General features: G+C 36.8%; 1 protein-coding gene across 1 annotated transcript in view; it reads left to right on the forward strand.

Moving 5' to 3' along the window:
• The window catches only part of ZNF804B (zinc finger protein 804B), a 516,087-nt gene extending 496,657 nt beyond the window's left edge, over positions 1-19,430 (forward strand). The window contains exons 3-4 of the mRNA XM_044245978.1: positions 10,077-10,207; positions 15,105-19,430. Coding sequence (XP_044101913.1) covers positions 10,077-10,207; positions 15,105-18,771 — 3,798 coding nt within the window. The 3' untranslated portion in view covers positions 18,772-19,430. The remainder of the gene's footprint in view (positions 1-10,076; positions 10,208-15,104) is intronic.
• Positions 19,431-20,682: the final 1,252 nt, after the last annotated feature.

Raw genomic sequence — 20,682 nt, forward strand, 5'->3', positions numbered from 1 at the left:
CACCCGAATGTTTATAGCAGCAATGTCCACAATAGCCAAACTATGGAAAGAACCTAGATGTCCATCAACAGATGAATAGATAAAGAAGATTTGGTATATATACACAATGGAATACCACGCAGCCACCAAAAGAAATGAAATCTTGCCATTTGCAACAACATGGATGGAACTAGAGGGTATTATGCTGAGTGAAATAAGTCAATCGGAGAAAGACAATTATCATATGATCTCCCTGCTATGAGGAAGTGGAGAGGCAACGTAGGGGATTCGGGCGGTAGGAAAAGAATAAATGAAACAAGATGGGATTGGGAGGGAGACAAACCATAAGAGACTCTTAATCTCACAAAACAAACTGAGGGTGGCCGGGGGGAGGGGGCTAGGGAGAGGGTGGTTGGGTTATGGACATTGAGGAAGGTATGTGCTATGGTGAGTGCTGTGAAGGCTAGGGAGAGGGTGGTTGGGTTATGGACATTGAGGAAGGTATGTGCTATGGTGAGTGCTGTGAAGTATGTAAACCTGGCGATTCGTAGACATGTACACTTGGGGCTAATAATACACTATATGTTAATAAAAAGATTAAAAAAATTTTTTAAATTCCCTTAAGGCCTCATTCTGGTCCACGTGTGACTAGGGATCCCAAAAATATCCTTAACCTATTTGATACTTCAATGCGTTAACCTCTGAGAACCATTCTAACTCTACATTTTGATACTTGGAGGTGTTTCTCAACCACAGAGATTTGTAAACTTTATTTGAATGTTTTTATGGCATAAATAACACTTTTTAAAAGACAAATTTTACAAATAATTAAGTATAAATAGTTAAATTACAAATAATTGACATACTAGGCTATAAAAAAACTTCTGAAACATTCTGACACTCTCTACTTTTTCTCCATAGAAATAGTTGCAGTTTTGAGACACTTGGCATGAGGAAAAAGTGTCTGGATTTTCTTAATCTACATTTTGGAATGCAAAATTATCTTTTTCAGGTCTTATTAACTAAGCATTAATCTAATCAGATGTTTATACTAGTCATAACCTTTAATTAATGAATTTTTATTTGTTCATTCCAGAAATGCTGGCTTTCTCTATACCTAGACACTTCCTGCAGACACTTAATGGGAGTTAATACTATTCTAATATGTGTTCACGGAGAAGGGTGGGGATTAAAAGCTCCTTGAATTTTACTACTAAATCTGTTTGAAAAGCAATTTGTATTCACTCATCACCAAAGCGCTTCCTTTGTAATGCTGCTAATCATTTCACAACAGTCACTGGACGTATTGATGTTGCTACCTTATTGGCTATATTCTTGCCTGATATAATGTGGTTCACAAAAGCACTACAAACTTTATGCCATGGTACAGAAAATAAGTAAATCCTACCATTAAAAATGCAATAAATGTTTGCACCTTGTATCACAATTGATTTGAATCCTGACTCTAATAGCTTGAGGATGAACAGAACTTCTCAGAAGAAATGGGAACACCAGAGCTGTCTGTTTGCTGTTTGAGGACTTCTCAGGGGATCCTGGGCATTGGAAGGGGGCGGCATGGTGTCTTGTCAGGGGCATATACTTTACATACTGAGTATATTCCCCTCCTTAAGCCACAGAGGTACCTCAGGGTACTGGGGTTACAAAGAAATGTCCTTTTGTAGCCACATTTTTAGGTTATTTTAGAACCTACAAACATCCCCAAACTCACACTTCTAAGCAGTGTCTTCCTTCCTGGACATATCTCACCTAAATATTGGGCTTAGCCAGTGAAAGAGACCAGAAATGACCCAACAAGGAATCTCTAGGTCCTGTCTGTCACAGCACAGTTATATTTAGAGTCATCAACAATTATATTTAGAGTCCAACAATTTCTAGTTCAGCAAAATCCTCCAGATGTTGCTGGAAAGTATTTAGCTTCACGTTTGTGAAGAAATGAATTGGGGCGGAGTATCAGTTCCAGGTTCATTTCTTCTCCCCTATTTCTGGCTTGCTTGTGGCTCCGTTGGTCCTCAGCAGAATAAATTCTACCAGGGAATTCATTCTGGAACACAGGAGAGAACTCGTCCTGGTGAGTAGCCTGGACTGCATCTTCTAAGAAGATCGGTCTGAGACCTTCAAATATTTTAGTTCATTTCACTGTCTGTGTTTGTATAGCTACCAGATAACATAAAAGACAACATACAGGGGCACCTGGGTGGCTCAGTGGGTTAAAGCCTCTGCCTTCGGCTCGGATCATGATTCCAGGGTCCTGGGATCAAGCCCTGCATCGGGCTCTCTGTTCAGTGGGGAGCCTGCTTTCCCCTCTCTCTCTGTCTGCCTTTCTGCCTACTTGTGATCTCTATCTGTCAAATAAATGAATCTTTAAAAAAAAAAAAAAAAGAAAAGAAAAGAAAAAAAGACAACACAGAAAAAAAGCAAAAAATAAGGGAAGTCCCATTTCAACATGTAGAATTCTTCTGAGAAATAATAAAGACTTTTTGTATAATTTAATTCTTATGTCTTGATCATGTTATTGTTCAAATTATGCCCTCTCCTGTTTTAGATTATTCTTAATTATCTATAAATGTCTCCCACATCATTTTGATAAAAACATTTCCAAACAATGAACAATATCTAAGAACTGGATAGACTTTTAAGTTTCACAAAATGAAACTATTAGAAATGTCTAGAATTTTACATAAACTTTTCTAACTTTTCCTTACTTTCATGAGGATCAGACTTTGTTTTCGAGTCACAGTTGTTGGCTGGGTGTCTGCTTTGGTGTGGATCATGCCATTTAGCCTTCTATGTTTGTTTCTTCATCTCTAAACTGAGGTTAATAAATTTTGACCTTTTGCATTGGGGTTTTGCTCCTCTGTGAAGAAAATCATGAATGTCAGCAAAGTACCCTGAGATCTACAGATGAAAGTGCAGGGATGGAAGGAATTATTCTATTTAAGAGAGGAAAAAAGGTAGATACACATGAGTAAATCTATTTTACACGTGCCGTTCTGCTCCAGTGAAGGTGAATGGAGAGCGGTTCCCAGCGTGGGCAGAGGCTCACATGCGTGTTCTGACTGGTACGCAATAATATTGGGGATATTACCATTCCAAGCACACAGAGATTCACTGACCTGATCAATTTGCCTCTTCATTTATTTATTCACGGATGAATTCCACTTGCAACGCATGTGCCAAGCATTCATGTTGGCAGGTAGGGAAATAAAGATTGCTTAGTTTGTGCTTTTAAAATGAAGCTGAGAAAAAAATTAAATTCCAAATATTTCATAAGTTTGTTTTAGCAGCTGTATCTCCATAAGCCTTATGCTACTTTTTGTTCAGAGCAAGTGAAATACCTTGTGAAACTGGAGAAGATACGTGAGGACTGCTTTACTTCCTTCAACTTGACCCCTGCATCTGTCTTTTATTAAATTGCTTTTGATCTGGGCAAGGACGATGGCAGGTAGCCTCTCTTCAGGACCAGGAAGACCATCTGTTCTGCAATTTCGCTTTTAAATTCCTTTGCAAAATACAAGGAAATGAACTAGTTGTCTCCATTTCCCTCTAGGAAATACTTTTACCCTCTTTCCTGATTGAGATCCATTTTAGATAAAATAATACCCAAGTGCAAACTTCAAATAAGATCTGTCAAAGAAAAGTCTCCCAACAACTCATACTTGAATCCAAAATTTATAATTTTCTTCTGTAACAAAGATCATGGACTTACAGAAATTGCATGTTGCTTGTTCAATGAAACATAAATTGTTCAAGACAAGGGTAAGGAACATGCTTCCTTTTCCTGTCTTCTCCTGTAGAAAAGACTATACCTACCAGTTTTGTAAAACCCAGATGAAAACCACTCAAACACCCTGTTTTCAGTAAAAATATCAATCAGGTGTTCTTTCTCAATAGCTCCCCTTTGCCAGGTAAATCGAGGGCTTTTCATTTATGTTGCTTCACAAAGATCCATAAAATCTGACCATTCCTGACCTCTAGAAGTGATCACAGTTCATACTCATTGAGCATTTGTATGTATCAGGTGCTGTGCTAGTATCCAAACTGATACTAACTTTTACCTTTCCCAATTCAAATAATAATTCCAAGAACCACCATGGTAAATAGTGATAGTTTGCCATGTTACAAGTGTGTAAACTGGAGTGTGTGAAGACTGAGTAACTTTCTTAGAGACTCAAAGCTAGTGAGTGACAGAGACAAGATACAAAGTCAGGTCTGACTGATTTCAGAATCTTTCTCTTAACCCCTGTACTGTGCTGTCCACCATCAACACCTCTGGACATGAGACACTTTGTTTTATTGTCTCCCTATTGTTGGGTGCTACTCTCTATCTTCCTTACTCTCCATCCCAGTGAAGTTCAGACTCACCTGCTCTAACCTATTCACCCAGAGTCCCTGTTGATAAGCAACAATTGCTGAGCTTTCTGCTGTTCTTTATAAATGTGCGAGGTAGCAACATTTTTCTCTGAAATATGTTTGTCTTGTGCCGTTCTCGATAAGTACCGATCCACTATATACCCTCAAAGAACTTGTATTTATTCCCAACTGGTTTGTTTTCTGTTTAAACTGAGTAAGATTACTGACAATTCTAGTACCTGCCATTGTTTCAATAAGTGGGTTTTTATTAGAATGGAAGAAGAGAAAGTAGAGACTTAGGAAAACCCAAGCTAAACTATGCTGTTGGCAAAATGTGACCCCTTGAAAGTGGTGGGGGGGTGGGAGGTTGGGGTACCAGGTGGTGGGTATTATAGAGGGCACAGCTTGCATGGAGCACTGGGTGTGGTGAAAAAATAATGAATACTGTTTTTCTGAAAATAAATAAATTGGGAAAAAAAAAAAAAAGAAACTCCCCAAATAAAACAGAGAGGGAATGTGAAAAAAAAAAAAATGTGACCCCTTGATCCTTGGAAGTTTTCCTTATCTGTCCAGTTCTCTTTTCATTAGACAAGTCAATTGTTGGAAGGGTCTTTTGTAAAAGGCATGATCACCTTGGTGTAACCGTTTCCAGAAGTATGGTATTTGAGATTAACATTCTGTTGTTTGGTGTAAGGTCACTGAAAACTCCTAATGTAATTGTGGATTTAACTTTTTCTCTTTGCAGTTTTATCCATTCTTGCTTTGTGTATTTGGAAGCTTTGTTATTGGGTGTAGAAACATTTAGGCTTATTTTGCCATTCTGATTTATTTATTCCATATAATTATGAAATAACCCTTTTTTTTATTCCTGGTAATAAATCTGCTCTAAAATCTACTCTGCTTTTGAGTAATTGAGCCCTCCCATCTTTCTTTCAATGCTATTGACATAATATATCTTTTTATATTCTTTTAATCCATTGTATCTGTACTTTAAAAATTTGTTTTTGTAGTCAACACATAGTTGGAGCTTACTTTTTAATCCAAACTGATACTAACTTTTAATTCCACTGTTTAGACCATTTACATTTAATTTGATTAGCGATATATTTAGATTTTAGTTGTTACCCTGCTATTTGTTTTGAAACTGTCCCATCTATTTTACCTTCCTTTTTTACTTTCTTTCTGCCTTCTTTTGGACTGAATAAATGTAGTGATTTCCTTTTATCTTCTGTGTTATCCTATTGGCTAAAACACATTGTTTTCTTAATACTCATGGTTGCCATAGAGCATATCGTGCACTTCTTTACTGATCACAGTCTACTTTCAATTGTTATTCCACCATTTCATGTATTTAATAAGATCTTTCAAAAAATTTGTTATTTCTCCCCCTTGGGTTTTGTGCTATTGTTGTCAAACATTTTAATTATAAATTTGTTATAAATTCCCTAAAACATAGCTATTATTTTTGCTTACATGGTCTAAATACATTCAAATTCTAAGACATATGTCTTATTTATCCTGTAGTTACTATTTCTGGTATTTATTCTTTAGTGTAGATGTGCATTTCTATCTGGTATTATTTTCCTTTTGCCCAGTGATATTCTTTAACATACTCTGTGGTTGTGTTCCTGAATTTTTCCAGTTTTTCTTGTCTTAAAATATTTTTATTTCATCTTCTTTTAAAAAAAAAAAAAGATAGTTTGGGGGGCATCTGGGTGACTCAGTTGGCTAAGCATCGGACTTTTGGTTTCAGTTCAGGTCATGATCTCAGGGTCGTGAGATTGAGCCCTGCATCGGGCTCCCTGCTCATCACAGAGTCTTTTTGAAATTCTCTCACTCATCTCTCTGCCCCTGCTCACGCTCTCTCTCTATCTCTAAAATAAAATAAATAAAATCTCTAAAAAAAGATATCTTCACTAAGTATAAAATTTTATTTGGAGAAATTTTTAATTTTCTTCGCAAAATTTAAATATGTTGCTCTACCACTTTCTCACTTGTATTGTTTCCAATAAGAACTCTTTTGCCATCCTACTCTTTGTGCTGTGTAAGAATATGTCATTTCTCTTTAGATGTTTGGAAAAAATTCCACTTTTTTACTGATTTAGAAGGGACGGGGCAGGGAATGGGTAAGCCTGGTGACGGGTATTAAGGAATGCACAGATTACATGGAGCACTGAGTGTTATACGCAAACAGTGAGTCATGGAACACTACACCAAAAACTAATGATGTACTATATGGTGACTAACATAACACAGTAAAAAAAAATAATAATAAAATAAATGACCCTTAAAAATAAAAATAAAAATTTGATAATAACAAGGGTTGGTAGAGTTTTCTTGTGCTTGAGATTTTGAGGACAATCTGTGGGTTTTTAGTTTGCAGGAAATTTGGAAAACTTTCACCCATTATATTTGCAAATGTTCCCTCTCCCTTTTTCAGAGACTCAGGTTGTGCAATTGTCCAGTTGATCACCATCTTTTATCTAATTTATCTAATTTTTGAGCTCACAGGATATAGTTATGTTTCCTAATGTATGCTTTTGCCAGTTCTAACATGTGTCAATTCTTTATTGTTCTCAACTGATTATTTTCCACGTCTTAGGCTGTGCTTTCATGATAATCTTTGCATGCCTGATAGTCTTTGATTGGATATTAGATGTTATTAAATTCTCCTTGCTCTTGCTGAGTATTTTTGTATTCATATAAATTTCTTTAAATTTGGTTCTGAAATGCAACTAAGTTACTTGTAGTCAGATTTATACTTGGATTTCTTGCTTTTATGATTTGCCAGGCAAATCCAAATTAGTGTTCAATCCATAGCAAATTATTGTCTACTGAAGCAAGGTTTTCCTGAATTTTTTTTTTTTTTACATAAGCTTCATGCCCAGCATGGAGCTCAACACTGAGCTTGTACTCAACGACCTTGAGATCAAAACCTGATCTGAGATCAAGGGTCAGATGCTTAACTGACTGAGCCACCCAGATGCCCCAGGATTTCTCTGAATTCTAAACTCACTGTTCCATGAATTTTTCCAGTTTCATTGGTGAGAACAAGTGCTGTTCCTGATCCTGTATGAATGCTAGGCACTGGGGCCATCAATTCTTTCAGGTGGCCCTTTTCCGGGCTCTGAGTAGTCTTTTCACTGCAATTCAGACTGCTGAAAATTTGAGGGGTTCCCTCCATAGATCTTTAGGGTTTTTCTCTGTGCAGCCGTGAGCACCCAGCATTTGCTAAGCCAAATCTGTGGCTAGATGTCTTTAAACAAAATCTCTTTCAGTTTTCTATGTTCCTTAAACACAGTTTAACTTTGCTGACTTCCTTAACACAACAAATCTCTACCTCTCCAGTCTGTCTTAACTTTTCCTCTGTGCTTCGAATGCATTTTGTGTCTACCCTCATTGAGAAACTCAATACCATCTTATAAAAATATCTCTTTACTTGTCTGTCTTCCTTGAAGGGAAAATTATTGATTTGACAATTTGATGTCCCTATTATATAGTAGTAGTTGACAATATGTGTTGTTGGGTAAATAAGACAGAATTCTCAGTCATTTCTGTAACTCCGAGACAGGGCCATCCGGGTATCTGAGATGCTCGTGAAAGAAACAGAGTCATACCTGAAAGCTTCAAACAAGATTCCAATCAAGTGTCAGTTGTTGTGAGCAAATTAATACATTTCCTCTTCTAGGCTATCCAGGTTTTACATATGGGTAATATCAAATATTAAATAAATACAACGTATTTATGTGGGCTTTTAAATTGTGTAGAACAATTTCCAGAAGATCTTTGTTCATACGGTAAGCTTTCACTTCAAAAACCAGATTATTAGGATGCCTGGGTGGCTCAGTTGGTTAAGCCGCTCGCTGCCTTTGGTCATGATCCCAGGGTCCTGGGATTGGGTCCCTCATCCGGCTCCTTGCTTGGCGGGGAGCCTGCTTCTCTCTCCGCCTCTGCCTGCCACTCTGCCTGCTTGTGCACACACACACACATTCATTCTCTCTCTCTCTCTCTCTCTCTTTGGCAAATAAATAATTAAATAAAATCTTAAAACAACAACAACAACAGCAACTAGGTTATTATGTATAGGGAGGCTAGGGAAGAGTGAGCAGGAGGGCAGATAGGATTGGAGATTTTAAAAGCCTTTCTCCCTTCTGACCATGGCTATCTCTTAAGGCTTAGACACTCTGCTATTTACCAGCTCTAGAGAATTGTCGATGGTTTTTTCTTTTGTTTTGTTTTGCTTTGCTTTGTTTTTTTCTACATATGGGCCATTCTTTTATTTCTTGTAATTCTCTCTTATTTAAAAGCCTCCAATGTTCCCTCTGTGTCTCTTTCTAGTTCTGTGAAACACTTTTATGCTTTTTAAATATTTATTTATTTATTTATTTATTTGAGAGAGAGAGAGCTAGAGGGCTGGGAGGGGTAGGCAGAGGGAAAGAGACACTCAAGCAGAGCCCAACACAGGGTTCAATCTCACAACCCGAGATCATGACCTGAGCTGGAGCCAAGAGTCGGACGCTTAACAGACTATGCCACCCAGGCACCCCTTGTTCTTTGTGCTTGGGAATATCCTCTCTTTGTAAGGTTGGTCTTGCCTCCTTCTTCAGATACTTAGCCCAGATGTGGTTATCTGATCACCTTTTCTCATAAGCATGTCCCCTTTTAGGAAAGAGCTGATGGTCATTGAAGTTTAGGTCTCTCGGTTTAGGGGTGGGCAATAGTCCATTCCCGCATTAAGTCCATTCCCACAATGGAGAGGTATGTGATTTTTACCGTTCCTGGGAGCTATCTTCTCTACCTGATTCAGAAAATGAAAACAAATTGAATGGATATAGATTTCAGACAGTTTAAAATCACTTTGCATGGGTTAAGAGAGACTAATCTTCAAATATCTTCTTAATTCAGGATTAAGTGCCAAACTTCAAGAGGCTCATTTGATTGTGGCTGTTTCTCAATTTGTTCAATTTCATTAGGTGTGCTTAGTGGCCAGTTCGGAAGTGGAAATCCAAACAGGTAATGAGCAACGTCCAATTTGCATGTAAGCCAATTGTTTTTGAGAAAAGATTAATTAAAAGAGTGGTAGGTTAATTTAAATCAAGCAAGGCCAAGCATCTATCTTGAGTGTAAATCCCTGACCCATTTTTCTCCTCCTGGATAGGATGTAGAAATCTGCATTGGATAAATATCTCCACCAGGAAAAAAGGAGTTGAGAATCTTATTAAGAGCTTTGAACTAAGTCTTTCACAATTTAACAGATGCTCTTAGGTGAAACAAGCTCATTTCACCAAGTGTATTAAATAGCATCGATTTTCATGAAAAAGAGTAGGTATGTTTTGCAAGTGAGGGTGGCCAGGGTCAGTGTGGAGAGGAAAGTGCACCCTATAACCTCGTCTCCCTTCCCCCATTCCCATATGACACATTTTTTGACTGACGTTTTCACAGGCCCATAAATGACTGCAGATAGGTAGCCAGGGTGGTTCCAGCAAGAACTGGGGTTCAGCTTGGCAGCACACTTCTGTAGTGATTGTGACAAGCTTTGATAAATAAGCTGACAACTACATTTATCCTGGAGAAGAGAATAACATCGATGGAAAAGGCACTCTTTTACTCTGTCTATCCAGAAAGTCACCTCTGCACCCAGGACAAAGTTGAAGAAGGAGGCTTATGGATGGAAAAGAAAAGTATATTACTTATAGCACACTTTCTTTTTGCTTCTCTGTCCATAGAGACTGAAGGAATTAAAGCAACGGGAATTTGCTCGAAACGTAGCTTCTAAGTCATGGAAAGATGAGAAGAAACAAGAAAAAGCACTTAAAAGGCTTCACCAGCTGGCCGAGTTAAGACAACAGTCTGAATGGTAAGAATTAGAGGTGTCCGGGATGGGATGGTTCAAAACTCCCTTCAATCATCAGGAAAATGTCGAAGATAAATTTGCTTGATTCACTGTTACAATGTGAACAAATTGTAATTAATCAAAAGATACATTTGAGGACAAATAGTTCTAGTAGTTAAAGGCTCATGAGTTAGTTCTTTCGGTATCTGACTTTTTTCTTTCCCAATATTATTAATTTTATGTGCACTTTAAGGAAATGATTTAAGGATAATTCTAATGTAGTGGTCTTTATTCTGTCCAGTTGATTTAAATGGGCCCATATAGCTCTTTAGTAATTATTTTAAGTTTTATAATAATAATTTTTAAAAAACATAAAGGACAGTGAATCTTTTGTGGAGGAAAGAAATCTGTACATTTCCCTGTACACACCTGAACTTGGAATCAATAGCACTACCATTGTCCGGATGACAAAAGAAGATGTAATTAATGTGGTTGAAAGTACCATACCGTGACATTTAAATTGATAATTATAACACACGTTATACTAATACATTCTTGTAGCTTAAAAATAGCTGTTTTGCAGAAGCTTGGAACTGCCGAATGTTTCAAAGTGAGGCAATTGTTACCTGGAACTCAATTAAATTTGCTGGTTGTGATTTGTGTTCCTATGAATCATAATGTTGAACACCTAATGTAAGTAATTAATGCAGTTGACAGCAGCCTAGTGAATTGTGAAATTTATAGCTCTGTGCCACAATGTAAACTGCTGTTTTTGAAATGAAAAACAATATATGAGAAATTTGGGAATGAATGACTCGAATTATTGAGTACTATAAAATATTAGAGCTCAAATTTGATTCTAAGAAAATATTTATTTGAAGGATCAATTTATGAGTAAAAACACAGTATTCACCTTAAATATATTCTTATATTTGTACTGCTATCTTAGAATAATTTAATTAACTTATCAAAATCCATAAAAGATGATCATGAAAAAAATTCAGTGAGAAATTTGGTTTTTAAAAAAATAAAGTTTGAAAAAATATGTGTCCAGAGGTGAGGTTAGTATAAAAATGCATGTTCTGAGGTCCTCTATAATCACAGAAACAGGACACACAACAGGTACTGAGCTTTCTACCTGCCAACAATGAACAACATTTCTCTGTCCATTATTCTCATAACAAAGGCTTCTAAGTAGGATGATGCAGATAACAAGAAAATTCTTCTATGATCCTATAGAGGAGGGAGGAGAATTTACTAGTAGTAAGAATATTCAAATCAGACAGATAAAAAATTGATGGCAGAAAACTGGTAATGGAGCTTATGAAGGACTGTCAACTTTGGCCATATCTTGTGTAATTCAACACAACCTGGTTCCTCAGCCAGCCTTGTTATCATATGGGGGTGGAGAGTCATTCTGTTTGTGAACTTCTACTATGTATAAATTTAAGTATAGTGCATATTGATATGGACATTTTTCCAAAATTCAAAAATTATAGGACCACTGACTCTGAAAAAAATGGAATTCCTTATATAAGAGCTAGATAATGTGGGACAATAGGATATTATATAATTTAAAGAAATTATGTTGTTTTGATATGGGAAAGCACACTTTTGCACAGAAGATAATTAAATTGTGCGTGTATTTAATTGCCAAGCGTTAGAATTTTGGGAGAGCTATTAGAATGGACAATCAATTAATAAGAATGAAGGGGTACCTGTATAGTCATTTTTTTTATTGTAAATGAAAACAATTATGTAAAAAATATAGAAGGAAACTAGAGGAAGTTCTAGGAAAGGAAGTAAAATCATAAATAAGAATATGACTATAAAAATTAAACCATTAGTTATGTTAAAAGGCATAAACTTCTATTAAAATAATAGAATTGAAAACCACAAAGATAGAAAAGTGGGGTTATTCCAAAGTAATAAAAATAAACCAGATTTAAGATAAAGGAATTTAAACTGTAGAAAGCAATGGGATAAAGAATTTAAAGCACATACCTTAGTGGATAGAAAAGATTAATAATGAGGGTAAAATGCTAACGCTTGTAAAAATATAATCATAAATGTAGATTGGATTATAAAGTGAGAACAAGAAATAGGGACAAGAAGAACAAAATATATTACAAAAACAATAAGAGGACTAAAAATATTTAAAAGAATATAAAAGAGAGAGGCTTACACATTAGAGAGATAAACGGTAAAATAAAACAGCAATACAGAAAAGAACATTTAAGCTTACATAAATCAAAGCAAGAAAACACGCAAAAGTGCCACAATAATAAGCAAAAATATTATTAAGGGAAAAATAGAAGTAATATAAAAATAGTAAAATATCTGAGTCATGATGGAATCATGAGAAGTAGAATGATAATATTCAGACACCAGACCTTTGAAATAATTTCTGCTACATGCTGATGTTATCAGACTAACTGACATTCCTAAAGAAGATAACTTAGCAGAAGTATAGCTGCAACTTAATCTAAAGGGTCTCTTCGGCCCTGAGGCAAAATCCAGAGCTGTGGCTCTCTCCGGTCCTCATCCTTCTAGCCCCAGACTTGCAGGCACTTTAGAAGACCAATAACTGTGATTAATCTCTGTGCTAGCTATTTCCCTTTATGTTTGAAAGAAATATTTAACAAGCCATACACTATCTCAGAGTGTTCCTTTCCTTTCTTTTCTGAAGTTTTTACTTAAATTCTAGTTAGTTAACATATTGTATATAGTATTGGTTTCAGGAGTAGAATTTAGCAACTTGCATGCAACACGCAGTACACATCATAACAGGTGCCCTATGTTAGGGTGTTCCTTTCCATTCCTCATGCTGAATATGCCTAAACCCCCTCTCTAAAAAAGCATTTTAAAAATGATCCAAAAAAAGAAGATTAATGTGATGAGTAAGAAGAAAGTTTTCGTTATCAAAGAGTTACTGGAAATTTTCAAAAATTTATTTTCCACCAGAGTCAAGGGAACACTGTAATTCTAAAGCTACAGCCATTAGTTTATGAAGAGGGAACAATCTGAAAGTATTAAAGAATGAATGGTGGCCGAAACTATTGTAAATTAAAATCCATATGGGCATAGTAAGTGATAGATTGGATATTGTAAAAAATTGAACTGGTAAAATAGAAATTAAAAGCAAGAAGTTCTTTCTGAACAAGAGAAATACACTAAAGACACTAAAGTACTGAGATAAATAATAAGACCTAACAGATATCAGGAGAGCCAGTACACTTAACATGTAAATTCCAGGATGAAAAGCTAAGCAGGGAAGAAGCAGTAATCAGAGAAATCAGAAGAAAATAAAACCGAACTGAAGAAGTTGAATTGAAAGTACCCAGCAGTACTAGCAAATATTAACCCAAAGAAATCAATCTGTAACTATGGTCTGGCAAAATGTGATATATAAATATATATATATATATATATATATATATATATACACACATACACATACATATATGTATAGGTATATATACACACAGTAAAATAATAATAATAATAAATAATAAAAATAGATCCTCAATAGTAAATGATATATATCAATATATATAAATATAATTAAAATAATAATAATAAATAGTAATAAAAATAGATCCTCAATAGCAAATGTAATAAAAATACATTATAGATTGGAAATATAATAAATATATATACATAAGTGAAAAGGAAAATTGCAAAATCATACAACTGCCCCAGTGGATTCATTTCAAAAGTGAATAAAAGGAGGCTAAGTATTTTTCTATAATATTAAACATGTAAACATGAGGAAGCAAAGTGTATGGAATTTGGTGGACAAAAGGAATGTTCTTCCAGAGTTTTATAGTAATTGGCCAAATAGTCATAACTGAAGGCAACAAGAAATAGTTTCTAAGAGAAAGGCTCAGAACACTTCTCCATTAGAATCAAAGCTACATATGGAAAAGATATCATTCGTTTTAGTATTGTATATTCAGGTAACAAATGACTGAATAAAAAATAAATAAATAAGAACCTAAACTAGGAAAAGGCAAACAGACATACATCAAAGCCAAGTCAAAGAAAAAACATGTGATTTGTGTTGTTCTCCCCCCAGGAAGGCCTTGTTTGTAGTTTTAAGGCAGAACATTAAAGAGACAATTTTAACCTAAAGACTTTCATCTCTTATGCTACTGTTTCCAGTTTTCTGACTAAATTACTAATTTAAACTCAGTGGAATGAATAATGTCTACAAAGCTGTTAAAAGATAAAACAGATACATGCATAAAATGTAGAAAATATTTAGATGAGGAAGATGCAAAAGAAAAGATTTCTAAATAATTGAAGCTATGGAGATGGCATGTAGACATGCATTACTTTATTATGGATTCGGTATAATTGGTCAGAATAGTGAGCAGTCATGGAGGAAGAACTAGCCACACTGTTTCAAAGGGAAGCAAACAGGAAGGATTTTAAAACTGAGGCAACAAAAAATTATAAACTAGTAGCCGTTACACGAAAAGGCAAAAGTCACTTTGGAAGTGACTTATCATATCGTTCCCTTTCATTTCTTATTTAATGTGAAGTCACTGATGGAAAAACTCTTTGTGAAACAATGTTAAATCTATATTCCAAAAAAAAAAACCCAAAAAAACAAAACCCCATAGGTTCTGCAGAACATCTATTGGGATGTAAATGCAGCACTTTATTTTCTTCTGCAGCACAAGCATAAGATAGTCACCCGCTATTGCTTCTTGCTAATTTCAAAAGAACACACTTAAGTGACGCATTTTAGAAACAGCCACTATGAAACATGGGTGTTGTGAGTTGTATAAACACGGTGAAATAGTTATCTTTCGTAAATAAAGTAACTCATCATAAAAATGTTAACAAATGTTCACATATAGATAAAATTTCAAATCTAATGTTTTAGTCATGTAAATATTTATTGTATTTACAGTGTTTCTGGAAATGGACCAGCATACAAAGCTCCCAGGATAGCCATAGAAAAGCAACTCCAGCAAGGAATTTTCCCAGTTAAGAATGGCAGGAAGGTATCGTGCATGAAAAGCACTCTTCTCCTTAAAGGAAAGAATCTGCCCAGAAGCATTGCCGATAAACAGCGGTCTGCCATGCAAAACCGACACCAGTTGCAAGCGGACAGACGTTATTTGTTCGGAAATCGGGTACCACAAACGTCTTTGGATCTCAGCAATGCAAACCACAGGACAGGAGTATCGTTTTCTTTTTCCAAAAAAGTGCATTTGAAATTAGAATCTTCAGCCTCTGTTTTCAGTGAGAACACAGAGGAAAGCCACGATTGTAACAAGTCACCCACCTACAAAGCAAAACAAACTGCGGAGAAATGCAAGTGCCACAGGTTTGCAAATGAGAATACGCAGCTCGCTAAGGAAAAAGATATAAACATCACACCACGCCATCTGGAGAGTGTCTTACACAATACCTTCTCCATAAGCTCTCAAATTCTGCAAGACAAAAATAACTCTATTGATGAAACGGTAGAAGATTCGATTGGCATTCATGCTTCATTCTCTAAATCGGATGTTCATCTTTCGGATGTGGATTTGACTCCTTGCAGCGGAGAAAAAGAAACTAGAAGTACACTGAAGAACTCTTTAGAAAACCGCATTCATCACTCATGCCAAGCAAGAGCTTCCTCCAGCCCACCAAACATTTACAAGCCCAGTGATGCCAGGATATTTGAGTGTCTGGATGAGTTTCCATCGCTGGAGCCAAGTAAGCAAAACAGTACAGTGCATCTGAATCCCGACTCCGGAATGGAGATGAGAGAAGCATCTTTAGATGAAACAGAAGGAGTTAGCGAAAATGTACAGAGCCTTGTAAGAGACGCGTGTCCCCACGACACGAAGTCGAAACCATTGCCTTTTCTCCACGTACAAAGTAAGGATGGCCACACCACTCTCCAGTGGCCTACGGAACTTCTGCTCTTCACAAAAACAGAGCCCTGCATCTCTTATGGATGCAACCCCTTGTATTTTGATTTTAAGCTTTCTCGGAACGCCAAGAGTGACCATGATTCAGAGGACCTAAAAACGGAACTGATGAAGGAGCCCTCGGAAATGAAGACAACAATACAGAGCCAAGTCTCAGGTTTAACCGAAGACCAACAAAAATTGATCCAGGAAGATGATCGGTCTCCAAAACCAAAGATGATGATGATAGCTAATCCAGATTGGGAAAATTTCCAGAGAAAATATAATTTGAGCTGCAATGATTCTAAGCCAAATATGAATCAACATAATTTTAGCGCAAGTGATTTGGAAATGAAAAATCCTGAAGTGCCTGCTTACCTTGATATCTCTCTGAAGAACCGTGTAGAAAACAACAATAATAGTGATAAGGAACTTAAGGAACCTTCCAGGGCCCACTGGCAAAGCTGTCAAAGGGTCATCCTAAATGAAGCAAGTGAGGGCCTAGCTTTATCTCCTTACATCTCAAGGACTAAGAAACCGAAACTGATTCCTCGCAATCCTTATTCAGATTTTGAAGATGCAAATCAGTTCACCCGGAATTCTAGTTCTTACCCAGTGAGGGGTCACGGTGGTCACGAGAAGGACTTCAGTGTAATTTTGAATAGTAACCACACGGCCATGACCCACAGGACTTCCGGATGTAGAAACCAAACTTGCAGGAGAGATTCCCCAAACCTGACTCTGACTAGGCTTTCTAGCCCTTCAGACACATGCTCCGGCAGCATATCCAGCCTGAGAAGTGGTTGTTCAAGTCCTAAGTCTAGGGGGAATGGCCAAGGTAATTTGCTCTTCTTTTGCAAAAGGGAACACAACTCCTCTGAAAGGCGCAAAAGGAGACACCAAAAACACAGCTGCCTCTGCCCATCTGAGGAGATGGTCAAGGGCACCTGCCTGCCATCTGAAATACAGAGAGATCGGAATTGCAGATCGTGGGAATCGGCTAAGAATGAAAAATACTCCACACATACATACGGTCGCTGTAGACAAAGACCTAAACTGGGCAAAAATCAGCAGCAGTTTTCAGGGACCAAATCCAGGAGAATCCCCCACTGTGATTCTAGCTCACAGCTGTCCTGTCCTGGGAACAGTGAAAAGCCACCACATTGCCAGGGACCTCGGCACGGCAGATGGGGCTCTCACTCAGGAGAGAGTGTTTATTGCTTAAATAAAAGCAAGAGAAGTCAAGAGTCTTCGGACAGCCCTCATATTTGTGACCTGGGAAAAGTAAATTCCATGCAGTGTCACTCTGGGAACATCAGCTGCCTTCTAAGAAACTGTTCCAGCAGCCCTTCGGAAACCACAGAGTTGACGGAAGGAGAGAGGACCCCCCTAACAGCCAAAAGTCTTTTAGAAAGAGTGCAAGCCAAGCGATGTCAGGAACAATCAACTAATTTTGAGATCTCTTCAAAGAATCACAAAAACGAATCAGAGACTCATTCACAAATTCAACGCACAATTCAATTCACACCACTGGGCTGTCACCCACCAGCACTGCCTTTGTCTGAAAAAACACAGAATGCAAGGAAAAAAACGAATGATCAAGGCGGTGCGATTCAAAGGACTCTAGAGAAAGACCAAGTCAGAAGTTCACCGACAAATAATGTCGCTGTTTTAGGAGATCCTCATTGTGATAACCATCTTTCTAAAGGTCTAATTCATGTGGTAGCAGATTCTCAGTCACCAAACATGAAAAAGAACCCAACAACAAAAGAACAAGTAAAACCTTTAATTAGTGAAGTCCAACATTTTATTCAGCGCCGTGACCCAGTACCAAATGATTTCCCTGGTGCTTTTCCATCTAACAGATATACTGGTGTTACAGATTCAACAGAGACCAAAGAGGACCAGATTAAACTAGGCTTGGAGGATATGAGCCTGCCTATGAATCATGGAGAGGGAAATATAAACCCCTACTGTGACAGAACTATGCAGAAGCATGACAAAGTAGAAGATGAATCAGAAGTGTGCCATAAATCCAGCTCGCCCCCTTTAATTCAACAGCCAATCACATTTTCTCCGGAAGAAATAGATAAATACAAGCTCCTCCAGCTACAAGCCCAGCAACACATGCAGAAACAGCTCCTATCGAAGCATCTTCGAGTTTTGCCTGCTTCAGGGCCGGCTGCCTTCTCCCCGACCTCGGCCGTCCAGACGGTCCCGGTTCACCAGCACGCCTCCATCACCACCATCCACCACACCTTCCTGCAGCATTTTGCTGTTTCTGCTTCCTTAAATTCCCATGGCGGCCCCCTCCCCATAGCTCATCTGCATCCTCTTTCCCAGCCACATTTCACTCCGTTCACATTTTCGCCTCTGACTCCCACGATCATCCCAGCACACCCCACTTTCTTAGCGGGCCACCCCCTACATGTGGTCACCGCTGCTCCCTTCCACCCGCCCCACATCACACTTCAGCCCCTGCCCTCGGCCGCTCTGATCCCCACGTTGTTTGGCCCTCACTTAAACCCCGCCACTGCTTCCATCATCCACTTGAACCCTTTAATCCAACCGGTGTTTCAAGGTCAAGATCTTTGCCATCATTCTTGCTCCAGTCAGATGCAACCGTTAAACGGAGTGAAAGAGGCCTTAAATGTATCAGCGCACTTGAACTAACAGGTGTCCAAGCCCCTCTTGCAGATAAATAAAACACATTTTCACTACCTACAGAAAGGGTATATTTAAAGTGATCTATCTATCTGATTATTATTAAGATTTTAAAGATTGGTGCCAATTCAAAATGTGACCAGTATACAAATCTGAACTGAATTGCCAGTATCAAAACAGGAGCATTTTAAGAATTTATTTTAACTTGAATAAATAACAGAGCAAATTTAAAGTAACTCTGTGGAAGGGTAGAGGGAAATGTGTTAAAGGTATGTTTGGCTGAATTATCACATAATATTATAAAATGATAACAAAACATTCAGGCAGGTCATTGATATTACAAAGAAAATAAACTGGAACATAATATTGTATGTTCTAGGTGTTTGCTGCGCGAGTGAATGAATGGATCACACATTTGGTGTTATGCATCAGGTAATAATAAAAGGTCAGTGAACTAAAGTATTTATCAAAAATAATTCCTATGGTTAACTACTGACCAAGCTTTCAATCAATACAATCTGTTTCAATTAAAATAATTTATATTTTCATAGGAAATAAGAGATGGCAAGAAATTTTCTGATTAATTCAAGTTGAAAATTACTCTTCAGTGAAAAACAATCTTTACACAGATTGTATCATTGAGTTTCTGTGAAAAGTTGGGTTATCTTCGTTTCACATACATCTGTGTTAAGAGAATTTTGTAACCGTAAGAATCATCAACATCTAAAATCAAGAATGTTTAATTTTTGTATAAGAAAACATATATAAGCTATCACTAGTATTTGATAATGCAAAATAAAAAATAAAATACACTCAATACCATTTTGAATATATTGCTTAATCTTTCAAACATTACAGGGATTAAAATATTAAGTTTTCTTTATTCTTCTACTTAACAAATCTTACTGTGTTCACCCCAAATTATGTATAAGTAGAGAGATGAACATTTGGAAGTGTCAGAATTTTTACATGATCTTTATCAAGAAAGTCTTATAAATTACTTTGTGTATTTTACTCAATTGTAGTAGATATCAGGAAAACACAGTGAATGGTGCTGAATAAAATCACCATTCACATAGTTTTGCAAGTGATCTTAAATATTTATTCAAAATGTTTCCTAGCCCACAGAATCACCTTTGTTACATCAGTATTCTGAATGGCTCTCCAGTTAGAGTTATTATTTTATATTCATAAAATGAAACAAAAACTGGTATGAATGCACATTTCTTATAATACAAGTTTCAGAGAAAATCAACTAAACAGAAATGGAGTGATCGGCCCCCTACTGCATGTAGGATGATGGCAGTGTTTCTTTTACATGAGATGGGTGTCTTCTTCAGCCTTGTTTCATAGGGAAGACAGCCATCTTCACTGAAATTCTCCAGTGCATCAGGCAGAGTCTGGCTAAACACCTGTTCTGTTATTTCACTTAATTTTCACAAATGTATTTTGAGATGAATGTTATCATTCCTCTGTACAGATGAGGAAAATGAAGTTGAAAGCATAAATTCTTAGTAAATGTAGGAAAGGATATCTTTGATCCTGGGGGGAGAGAGGGAGAGAGACAGATAGGCAGAGATAGAAAAAGAAGATAACGTGATTTTGAAATTTTAATGTAAAGAATTTATGTAGTTTCCTAGATATCATCAGAAAGTTGCAGGATGGGGATTTTGACTGAGATATGGCAGTAGGAATGTCTAACTTACCTGAAAAGAATATAAAGGAAAGGCATCGAATAGCAAAAAAAGCCCTCTGTATTTGCATAGAACGTCATAAAAATCATTATAAAAAAACATTAAGAAACATTGGATGAATGTAATGGAAGTAAAATAAATAGAATATTTATTATAAAAATAAACAATTGGACCAGCAGATTAAAAAATAATAATGTGGATGACAATTTCTTAAAACAGATTATAA

This window comes from Neovison vison, chromosome 4, assembly GCF_020171115.1.
Source record: "Neovison vison isolate M4711 chromosome 4, ASM_NN_V1, whole genome shotgun sequence".
NCBI classification, from domain to species: Eukaryota; Metazoa; Chordata; class Mammalia; order Carnivora; family Mustelidae; genus Neogale; species Neogale vison.